The sequence below is a fragment of the Etheostoma spectabile genome, chromosome 2 (assembly GCF_008692095.1).
Source record: "Etheostoma spectabile isolate EspeVRDwgs_2016 chromosome 2, UIUC_Espe_1.0, whole genome shotgun sequence".
NCBI lineage: Eukaryota > Metazoa > Chordata > Actinopteri > Perciformes > Percidae > Etheostoma > Etheostoma spectabile.
Window position 1 is genome coordinate 13879186 of NC_045734.1, and position 12162 is coordinate 13891347.

Genomic DNA, 12162 nt, shown 5'->3' on the forward strand with positions numbered 1-12162 from the left:
TGTGTGTGTGTGCACCCACATTCAAATCTGTGCCAGCAGGAAGGAAAGATGACAACATTTTTAGCCACATAAGTAAAGAAAGAAACAACCTTTTGAGTGTTTTTTGCTGCAGCCATATAACATATGTTTTACATATCAGGTGACAAAATGCCATGGTTGGTGCAGTTACATATATGTTGAAGCATCAGCCACACATGCTTTTGCGCAGGCGGTGAATTTCTAGCACATATTGCATAAGGGCACACACTCAAACAGTGTGTGAGGATAGACCGAGAACAAGGCTCATTGACGTTGAGTGCATTATACTTGCCTTCCACACTTCACTATCAATTTTTCCGCCAAAAACACTCCACACCTGTTTCTACATACAGCGTTAAAACACAAACACACACATACACACATAGTGGTAGGGCAAAGATTGGGGTCAAAAGTAGAAGGGGAGCAAGGGAAGAAGGACAGAAGAAGGCTGTTAGCCAACTAGTTCACCCCACGCCGCGTGCCTGTTGCAATAAGGAGCGACCCAGCAAAACATTTCTTAAATGAAAAGCTGTCAATCAAAATGTTTTCTCAAATGTTTCTTGCTCCTATTGAACAGTCACAGCGCCATCTCAGATACTGAGAATCTATTAATTCTTGAATAGTAGAATATAAACAATACAGACATAGAGTACAGTCATTTGGAAAGTGACACTGTTTTCTGGGTCTGACATGAATCTGACAATCCTCCTTCATTTTGACAACAAATTCCAATCCAGTTACGTGCCAGGTTAACAAAAACAAATTATACAAAACTACAACCAACATAATAAAAGCCACTAAAAAAGAAGTACCAGTAAAGAAAAAATATCAAAATATTTTTAAAATAAGTTTTAAGGATAAACGTGATGGGGCTTAGTTTGACGTTATAAACGTTTAGCACTTTAGTCTCAGTGTTTGGAATGTTGCAAACAATATTATTACACAAAAAATTGTCTTTGTCCATGAATGCAAACAAACTATTGTGAGGTTATAAGTCTTTTTTTGGCTCCTGTGTGCGCTTGAGTACCTAGCCAAACCAAATGAAAACATGCCACTGTCCAAATACTTAGTGACTGCACTGTACATGATACAAATAGATTTACATATATACTGTAATGTACACACATACGTACATATGCTGTAGGTATCATTTTTGTCTATCTGTGACACACACACACACACACACACAAAAAGATATTAAGTAAAACTTTTGGCTATTGAGCCAAAAGAGAACCAGAAGGATGGTTGGTAACAGAACAGAAAGGAACAGAACGTATCCTACCTTGTCCTCATCTTCAAGATGCTGAGAGAGACACTCTGGATCAGGCATCCCCTGTAGAGATGCAGAACGAGGCTAAGGAGAGAAAGTGACATCCACCGTGTTAGTCTGTTGGATATTTTGGCTCTTGTGTCACTGGCTAATAGTTGAGTAGTGCAGGTCAGTCACTCCAGACAGATGTGCCAGAATCTCATTCTGGCACATCTATCTGTCAACATCAGTCCATTCTCACTCAATCAATATTTTATCTACACCATGGTCCTCTCTTTTAATCTTCTTTCCTCTCTCCGTATCCTTCCATCATTCTGCATGATTGACTGATTGATTGACTTAGTGTTCTTGTATGCCTGTATTCTGCTGCTAGACTGCAGTATTGATGGTCCTTTCTTTTTACCCAGGCTGTCTTGTTGCATATTTCTGCCAATCTTCCACTAATCTCAATCAGGAATACAAAAAAACTGATCAGACAGATAAATTGCCCTGTCTAAAATCACCATATGGAGGCTTAAACTGAATTCTTACATTTGCAGAATACCACAGACTGTACCAAAAAGCAGAAAATACTTTTGTTGGTTACTCACAAAGTAGCAACTGTTGACAAATCCACATGTGGTGAGGGTGGGCTCGTGAGTGGGGAGAGGCTCCACTGAGCTGTCAGAGGTTGTGCTGCCCGAACGAGTCGACCCCCTAAAGAAGACCTCCGCTTGGCACGACTACATACATGTGCGCACACACACAAACACACACACACACACACACACACACAGACACACACAGACACACACAGACACACACGATTGAAAAGATTTGAGTTACTGTGGGACTGTTGCATTAGACCACATTAGTTTGATCAAGGTGTACTTAATAAGATGGCAACAGAGTGTACAATATCCACACAGCCACAATAATAAGTGTAAAATATCCACATCTTACTACACTCACTTTCATATTAATTTTCTGCTGTGTACGATTTTGTTGATTCATGCTCGTCAGATGCTTCAAATGAAACATTTTCATTTTTACAAGCATGGTAATTCCAATTGTAATAATGCTGATCATAATGACTAACAGTTCTAAAAACACAATCTAGACTAATAATGAGGATTTCATTTTCAAATTTAATGCATCGCAGTCATGTGACAATCTTAGTTTGTCATATATGCCTTTCATTTAGATCGTACAGCATATGTAAGTTTGACATAATTATTATTGTGTTAATTTAAATCTGTGACTTCATTATTTCCCATTGTTACTCCTCACCCCTATACATTGTGGATGGGTTGTCTTCAGACTGTACTCCCACAACATTTTGAGCCCCAAGCACTGCCATAGTAACTTTATGCCATCACTCAAAAACATCTTGGGCGATCATAATTACACAGAACGATTGCAGATGTAATTGACAATTACAGCAACAAAAAAAAAATGCAAAATTTATGTCAGACCTCAAATGTGCATGTGTGTCAGTGTGTTGTTTTGTTTCTCACCTCATGGTCAGGAGTGGATGAGGGGCTGAGTGAACCCAGGGAGTGTTTACGTTGAGTGGAGACTGTGTGTTCGCCCAGAGCCTGTGACTCTGTCTGTTCAGGGGGTGCTGGGTGAGTGGCAGGCCTCTCCCACTGGGTGGTACCTGTAGGAATGTGCCAGTAGTAGATCCCGGCCATGTCCGTGATCTTCTTCCATCCAGGAGGCAGGTCAGGGTCTGTCTGGAATGACTGCTCACTCCAGATATCTGGTGAAAAAACAACACAAATATTAGAATGGTTAATAGATAAACCAGGAAAAGTGTTAATTGATTAAAATGACAGACCTCTTGTATACCTTACTTACAAATGCACAATAAAAGACACATTTATGACTGCACACAGACAAACAATATAGTTTTTTACTTCCATATTATCAAATTGGCCTCTGTTAAATGAAAGTCCTCCAATCCTCCAAGATACTTATACTGAATGATATCACCAGCTGACCGGGATTACAAGCATCTGCTGCAGCTGTCATGTGACAAGCCATGTCTTTCATCAGACAACAACTGAGTAAAATCTGTTAAGCACTGTTGTATTTGTGCAACATACCTACATTTTAAAATGAAACATATCACACAGGCAAAAAACAACTCCCAAGTATACACAAAAACACACAGGCACAAGCATTCCTCTCACATTTAGAACAGTTCAACAGACATCAGATGCAGTCTCAATGAGATAGCCCGTAGCAGAATTTAAATAGATTTGGGTTTATTCAACCCAACAAAAATGAAGATTTATTATTCTTCTCTGGCCATTATAACTGCACTAGCTTCTTTTCTGAACCCAATATCAAAATGATGTCTCTTTTTTTGTTTTGTAAAGACCTTAGTGGTCCCCTAATACCATATCTGAATTATCTTTTCCAAAATGCAGCCTTGGTGCAGAATTACAGCCACTAGAGCCACAATGAGCTGTCCTTAGTATGTGCCATTTTTGAGTCTGTAGCTTTTGAGGATGAAAGGGGGGGGGGGGCAAGGTGCAGGCCAGGGTGTGGCCTTGACCAACTGGCTCTTTGCTCATTTGAAAGCCATGATGTCTCTCTCTCATGGGTGGACCAAATTCTCTGAGTGGGCAAAGCAGAGAAAGGGGTGTTAACTTTGCCCCTTATGACCTCATAAGGAGCAAGGTTCCAGATCGTCCCATCTGAGCTTTCATTTTCTCAAAAGAACTCATAAAAACGTTAAAAAAACTCATAAAGTGAAATTTTCATGCCATGGGACCTTTAAATTAATATTTTAAATTAACTCATTCACTTCCAATAATTCAGGCTGTACATTTTAAAGTTAATATTGCCATTGATTGCAAGGCTACTGACAAAGTGAAGCTTAACTTTTAGCAGTGTGGGTGATGAAATGCTCACCCATTGTATTTTTTTTTCATATTAGCTTACTATATACATGTGGAATCAACCATTGACTTTATAAACAAAATGTTACATAACTCAGACTACAGAATTCTAACTGCACTGGCTGCAGTTTTCTCTCCTCGGAATGACACAAATCAATAGAGATTTCATGAGTTGTATGGTGCGGGTTATGTTATATGTATACTGCTCATGTATGATAAGTAAATATAGTGCTGTGGAGACCTGGCATTGTATGGTTGATGCTGTAGAATAAAGTATCAGTGTAGAATAACCGTTCAGCTGACTGTCGACTCTTGAGCTAACCAATTAACTGCTAGCTCTCCCCACTAGCTACACCATTCCTGTTACAAAAGGAAAAGGAAAGGAAAATGCATCATAAATACCTGCACAGACTGTAAACTTTGGCCTAAAAAGCACAGAGCACTTCTTGTAATTCAAAAAACAGAAAAACACGATCATATTAATTTAAACGTACAGGCTCCGTAAGTATGGTTTCACATAAAATTTAAAAACGTCCCTTCCCTAGCAGAACTCAACAGCATTAGAACCAGGACCGATATATCGGCGGGCTGATATTCGGCATTTCCCAACCATCGGTATCAGCATTTATAATGGTCGATAAAAATATTGATAAAACCATTTTGTATTAGTTCATCGGAATCATTTATAATGACAAATAAATTATTCAGATCATGAATATTTAAAAAAATAATAATAATAACGGATGGTCGATTTGGTCTAGTTTTGTCGACCAGAGGGCACTCTACAAAATCCCTGTTGTCAACACTGATTTTTTTTGGTGTGTTTTTGTTCGAGGAATTTTAAGTTTCACATCTTAAATTTGTATTTTATATATTTTATTTATAATAACTTTAATAAATGTTGATGTGCCTCTGAAAATTAAACAAATTGTTATCATATTATTCTAGTGAGAACTTACTACATAACTACAAATAATTAATGTTAGGGAAATCTGTTCATGTTTGGTTATGAGTTTCTGGATTTTTTTTGTATACAAATATTTGTATCGGTATCAGCCTTACAAAAATTCTTTATTGGTTTGGCCTCTAAACAGCATATGGAGCATATGGCTGTTACCATAATGTATTTGACAGTGATCAAATGTCAGGGAAATACAGCAATTACCTTGAAAAGACATAGATTACTTATATCACTGTTTCTTCTCTTACTCTTGTACTGTCATGTCATCTGCAAGATGCAGTTTCCTGACAGTCAAGCCGGCAGAAGCACACACACTATAATGCCATTTTTGTATGTGTGAAGTTGATGTAGTGGCATAGGTAGTAAAGATGATACAAAACTAAATTAGGTGGTGTAGCAACTCATAAAAGGTGATATAAGCTCTGGGGGTCTGATCACTTGGTGTTGTGTGTGTCTGTGGGTGTTTTTTGTGTAGTTGTGTTTTTGCACGAAGAGTTCTTGAACTGCTGACCATGTTGATGAAAAACAGCCCAAGGGCCTGTCGCCACGACAGCAGGCCATATGTCATTTTGCCGACTGGATTGGTCCAGATTGAGTTGGAATTCAAACACACACAGACACACACACACATTTATTAAGGCTTAGGTTTATTTAATGGAAAATACATTACTCAAAAAGCTAGGCACGCACACACACACACACACACACACACACACACACACACACACACACACACACACACACACCACCACACACACACACACACACACACACACACACACACACACACACACACCACACACACACACACACACACACACACACACACACACACACACACACACACACACACACACACACACACACACACACACACACACAGCACAAAGCAGACATCCCTTGGGGCTTAAGACATTAGAGCAAGAAGCTGTGAAGCAGTGCCTTCTGGGAGTTGATGTCATTTATGAGCAAAAATGGGTCAGAGCAAAAAATATGGGGATTCGGAAGAGAGAGAGAGAAAGAGAGAGAGAGACAGCGAGAAAGAGACAGCGAGATTGGTGGTATTTCATGGCTTAAAGTTATCATCAGTGTCAACATCTGCAAGCACCTTGGCAAGCGTGGAATTAGAAGGAAAAGCTTAAGTATGCTAACACTGAGGCTAGGAACTGGCGTGCACCTATGCAGTTCATGGTAATGTGCCACAGCACAGCTACGTAGCAGTTGGCCTACAATAGCCTGAGTTAGCATGCAGCTCCATGCTAGAGCAGAGATGAGCAGAGGGGGGAGGGGAGAGCAGTGAGCTTCTGGAGCAAAACACACATGTTCTCTCTGTCAAACAAAATATACACACACCCAGCACGCACGCACGCACGCACGCACGCACGCACGCACGCACGCACGCACGCACGCCACGCACGCACGCAGCCCCCCATGACCAGACTGATACACGCATTCACCCCAAATACAGCATGCCACGACCACAGACTCCCGTGGCAGAGAATTAGAGGATTATATCATTAGAGAGACAAACTTCATACCTGTGTTCAGAGACACGCAATATACTCATGCGTGTACACACACACACACACCACACACACACACACACACACACACACACACACACACACACACACACACACGCACCAAACTCTAACACCCACACTGTTGTTTCCAGCCGACTTCCAACCGATGCACCTACCCTCATAATTGACAATCACAATGGCCAGCATGTAGTCTTTCCCCAGCATCATAGTTAGCTAGCTGCCTCTCATACAGCAAAACCCAGTGCTGTTATCAAACGGAGAACCCCAGACAGTAACAAAAAGAGAGCAAGAGAGAGAGAGAGAGAGACAGAGAGAGCGTGGGACACTGCAAGAGAAGGGGAGGCAGAAAAGCTGGGAGAAATTATGTAGAAACAGAGACAGAAGACAGGGAGAAAAGAAAGAGATTGAATGCTAGGTTGTGTATCCCCTGCAGCTGAGGTCTGTTTGCTCTTGTTGTCTTTCCTCACTCTATCTGGAGCATCAACAACATTAACAGTTCAAATAAGCCTGCCCTCCCTTTCCTGCCCTAAGACAAACATATACACAGGCATGTGGAAAGACACTTAAAATCTGGCACACTCCTTTTTTCTCAAATATCGATGTTTATCACTTTCCCCCACTTTTCCATCTTGCCTTTAGCCTCTCTTGGTTGTCCTGGCAACCCCCAGATCATCGTTCATTCAGTATCATATGCAGTAGAGGTGCAAGAAGGAGGAGCAGAGAGGAAGGGAGACATAGAGTGGGGCTGATGAAGGGAGAAAAAACAGCTATGAAGAGGACCCTGATTTACTTAGGGTGGGAAGATTGTTGGGTAAGCGGGTGACAGACAGAGATAAAGAGAAAGAAGTAGCTCAACATCTGAAAACACTGAATCCCACATGTTGCTGTACTCATAGATATAGAACAATATCCAATCTATATCTATGGTGAACTGCACTCAAAGGGCTTACCATACTCTTATACACATTCAACTCATGTTTACTTGCAAGTGTTACAATGCATGTTGTGTGAGAATGCAAAAGACCTCTTTAAATGACCTTCCTCAACTCACTTGTGTGTGGGTGTGTGTGTGTGTGTGTGTGTGTGTGTGTTTTGTCTTCTCTGTGTGAAAGCAGTGTCGTATTGGCCCTCTAATCCGCAACATCCACAGAGGAATCTGACACACACCTGGGAAAACAATACGGCTTTGTCAATATGAGAGAGCGAGAGAGGCAGACAGGCAGGCACAGCTAGTATGGGTGACTATGTGTTATCAATATTGATAAATTCATCATGAATGATGCCAGAATCATGGATCAATACGTCTAAATCCAACAATATGTGAATTCTCATTCACGTCTCTATCCCATAAGAGAATTATGACTTTGGATTGGCATTTTAGACCAAGACGAGGAAATAAGGACATAGAACACATGGAAAGTAAATTCTGGACAAGCTGATCAGAATACTATTGGCAGAGAAATGTAATGCAAAGATGTTCAGAGCCTTAGATTGAAAAGGGACAGTGAGTCATCACAGAGCTAGAAGAGAAGCATTCTGGGAGAAAAAAGCAGCGAGGAGGCTCAACAGCTCAGAACACTGTAACTCTTACAGATTGAGAGGATGGTTTACAGCTTGGCTATAGCTCAGAGGTCAGGGGCTGCTGCTCCAGTGGAGATGGATGAGTTTAATGCTGCGTTCCATTTAGTTCGGCAGTTGGAAGTCAGAACCATCCATGATTCTGGCATCATTCATGACGACACACCCGAGTTGACCGTAGGGGGTTTCTAGCCATAAGCCATAGCCAGAAAAGTTGATAACAACCCACCTTGTGGTATTTTGAGCATGCAAACACCATAGCAACATGTCCACAGAGAGAAATGAAAAATACTGTGTATACTGCTGATTTAATGAGACACAGTTCTGACTAAAAACTTAGAAATTCAGACTTCTCAGTTTAACTGGAACGCACCACCAATTTAACTGAACATCCAGATTTTTACATGCCGACAAAGAAATGCAATGACTTAAACAGACCTTCTGCATAGTGTGTGTGTGTGTGTGTGTGTGTGTGTGTGTGTGTGTGTGTATGTATATATATATATATAGTTATATATATATATATATATATATATATATATATATATATATACGTAATAATTCAAAATGGTAAGTATAACCTTAAACAGACCTTCTGCCTAGTGTGTATGTATATTTTTATTTATATATGTATATATATATATACATAAATTAAATACATAAAAAATAAAAACGATTTAATTAAGTTAAAGCAGATTTGTGTCTCAGAATAGATAGAACAGATGCCTAACGGATAGATGATCAAAGCTATCAGCTATTTTGACATCAATTAACGTTTTAAGGCAAAATCCCAACGTTCCTAACTTCAGCTTCTCCTTGTGCAGATTCTTTCTCTCTCTACTGATCTAGCCTGCTAATCACCCCTGAAGTTACAAAGGCTCTTCCGTCCCAGAGGGATTCTGGGAGATTTACAGGAGGCTGGAGTGTTTGTTAGTCTATTCCAGCGATGTCAGAGTTTGGAAAACACACATACTTGGATGCCAAAATGGAAACATGTCATCAGCAGAAAGGACAGTGAAACCACTACATACACACGGAGAAGAAACACCAAACACACCAGAATAGCTGACACTGAGCCACACACACACACACACCAACCACACACACACACACACACACACACACCACACACACACACACACACACACACACACCACACACACACACACACCACACACACACACACACACACACACACACACCACACACACACACACACACACCACACACACCCACACACCACACACACACACACACACACACACCACACACACACACCACACACCACACACACACAACACACCACACACACACACACAACACCACACACACACACACCAGTATAAATGTCAGTGGCTGTGAAGTTTACTTATTGCAGGATGTTTTGCTTGTGTGTGTTAATGTGTGTACCTGTCTCTTCTGGGGAGTTGCTCTCCTGGGACAGTGTGGTCCAACTCAACTCTTCGTCACTAGGGTTCAGATTCTGAATGCGGTTTAAAGCACAGTCTGTCTTTGCCCCAGTCCTTCTGTCCTTCTTCGTCTCTGGAGAGGAGGAGGAAGAGCGGGAGGCCACTGAGAGCAGGGGTGTGTCCTCTGGACTGGGCTGCTTAGGTGGGGAAGGAGGCGGAGGCACCGGGGAGTCCTTGCCTGATTTGAGGAGCTTGAAGGTGGAGTGGAGGTTCGTCAAAGGAGACTCACTTTTTATCATCAGTAAAGGCTTATTCTCTTCGTCTTCATGCTCCTCTACTACCACCTCATCTCCATCTTCCTCAATTTGTATCTTTGACATAATTTCCTTCTCAGACAGAATGCTGATGTCATCACTCTCCTCTGCCTCAATGTTCAATTCAAAGCTCAAAACTGTTGTGTTGTCGTTCACATTGAGTTCCACAGTCGTGTTTATGTTACAGTCTATATCCGATTCTGTTATCTGCTCTGGCTCTGCGCCAGTGTTAGTGTCCGAGTGCAGTTCAACGTCTACCTCAATGACATCATCCTCTCTGTCATTATTGGTGAGAGTTTGACTGTCATCCAATTCAGTTGTGTTGACATTAACGTCTTCTGCAGTATTTTCGGACAACAGGTCCGTCAAGTCAGGGCTGGCTGTGTTTTTGTTGTGATCTTGACCGGCTTTACGAAGCTGGTTCATTCCGTTCTTGGCTAATTTGGGATTGTTGGGTGTTATCGAATGTGATGGGGATGATGGTGGTGGTGGTGATGGTGATGATGATGATGATGACGGTGCTGCTTCTCCGAGGCCCATGGCAGCCTGGATACTGGTAAGTGCATATTTTTTACGACATTTTGGCGGCGTGGCGGAGCCCTGCTTGATGACATCACTGCTCAGCAGCTGGTTGTGTGAGGAGCGAAGGCTGAGTGAGGTGGGAGGCGTGGCAGCGGGGCCATTACGATTGGTCATATCTACTGACATCATTGTGGCACGAGACAGATCACCTGAAAGAGGAAGAGATGAGAATCAGGAAGTTAATACATGTAAATTCCAATGTGCGTTGACATAAATACAATATACTGTAGACAGTAGCTTTCAGGAAGAGTGTCTCATTACTTTCTACTGCAATTTGCATTATAACAGTTATCCTTACATAGTAATGCAAAAGACAGATTCTGTGTTTTAGGACATGGTTCCAATAAACAAATAACATTCTTGCAGAAAAAGTAAACAATGTAAAAGAGAACAGACCATATTCACATTAAAATATAAATATTACGTGAAGTTTAGTCTTACATTGCCAGACCTATCTCTTTCTATCACTATCTGGGTGGTGATGGCGCAGTGAATATGAAATATGCCTTTGGTATGGGAGACCCCTTGCTCCAGAGGTGTGAGGCCTCTGACATATATAGCAATTGTAAGTCGCTTTGGATAAAAGCGTCAGCTAAAGGACATGTAAGGTAATGTAATGTAATGTAATATTATGTATCTCCACAGCGCTGTGTTAGCGCTAGAGTACGGTCTGGTTATACCGCCTATCTATTCTGGGATAGGGGAATAAGCAATCTGGCTTGTTTGTATTTCCTTAAACCAATCACAACTGTAGAAGAACTGCTATGGCATCAAATGCACTATAAACAGATTTTTATAAATAAAATTATTATAAACTGCATAAGACTGTGCAAATATTCATTATTGGCCAACTGCAGGACAAATTACAGAACAGATATGCAAGCTTACACTCATTAAAGGTGAAAAAAAGCCTAAGGAAGAAATATATCCAAGCATGGAAAATATACAAGGTTTGCCATTTAATATTCAATAAAAAATGCTACAATAGTAGATAAACAATGATACAACCTGGGGCTCTTTCTTGTAGTTTGGTATGCAAAATTATAGAACTGTAATTAATCATAACAGAGCTTTAATCAGAAAGAGGTCAACTCAAGTCTACTAAATGAATTCAAAACTCTTTACAAGGTCTGGTGATATTCTGTCGATTTCTCATTGTCAACAAATCCCAATAAAAAGACTTGAAACAACTAACAACTACTAACAAGTATTGCCTGTATAGCCCAAAGCCTGATGCAGTAGATAGTAGTGTTTCCTTCCTGGTTCTGTAAAAACTTACCCACGAAATCTGCAGCTGAAAATAGCCCAACAACAAACACAATATTTACTACTGGTTTAGTAATGATTGCTAAAAACTACAGTGCCCAGCTGTTTTAGGAGAACCACAGACAGGGTAGGGAACGTACTGAGAGATAGACGGAGGCATGGTTGGTTTTGGTCTTTTTTATGTGATTTGTTGATGATGAAAACATACAGACTACTGCCAGGCTTATCTTTTACATCCCTGAGAGACACCACTGCAGAGCAGGGATACTGAACCACTCAGCGTGAAGAGGTAAGAGTATGTAGTGTGTGTGTGTGTGTGTGTGTGTGTGTGT

General features: G+C 40.9%; 1 protein-coding gene across 1 annotated transcript in view; it reads right to left on the reverse strand.

Moving 5' to 3' along the window:
* apbb2b (amyloid beta (A4) precursor protein-binding, family B, member 2b) overlaps positions 1–12162 on the reverse strand; it is a 46831-nt gene that overhangs the window by 16201 nt on the left and 18468 nt on the right. Inside the window, 5 exon segments of the mRNA XM_032531341.1 lie at positions 311–361; positions 1301–1372; positions 1879–2010; positions 2785–3029; positions 9670–10713. Of these exon segments, the coding sequence (XP_032387232.1) occupies positions 311–361; positions 1301–1372; positions 1879–2010; positions 2785–3029; positions 9670–10693 (1524 nt within the window). The 5' untranslated portion in view covers positions 10694–10713.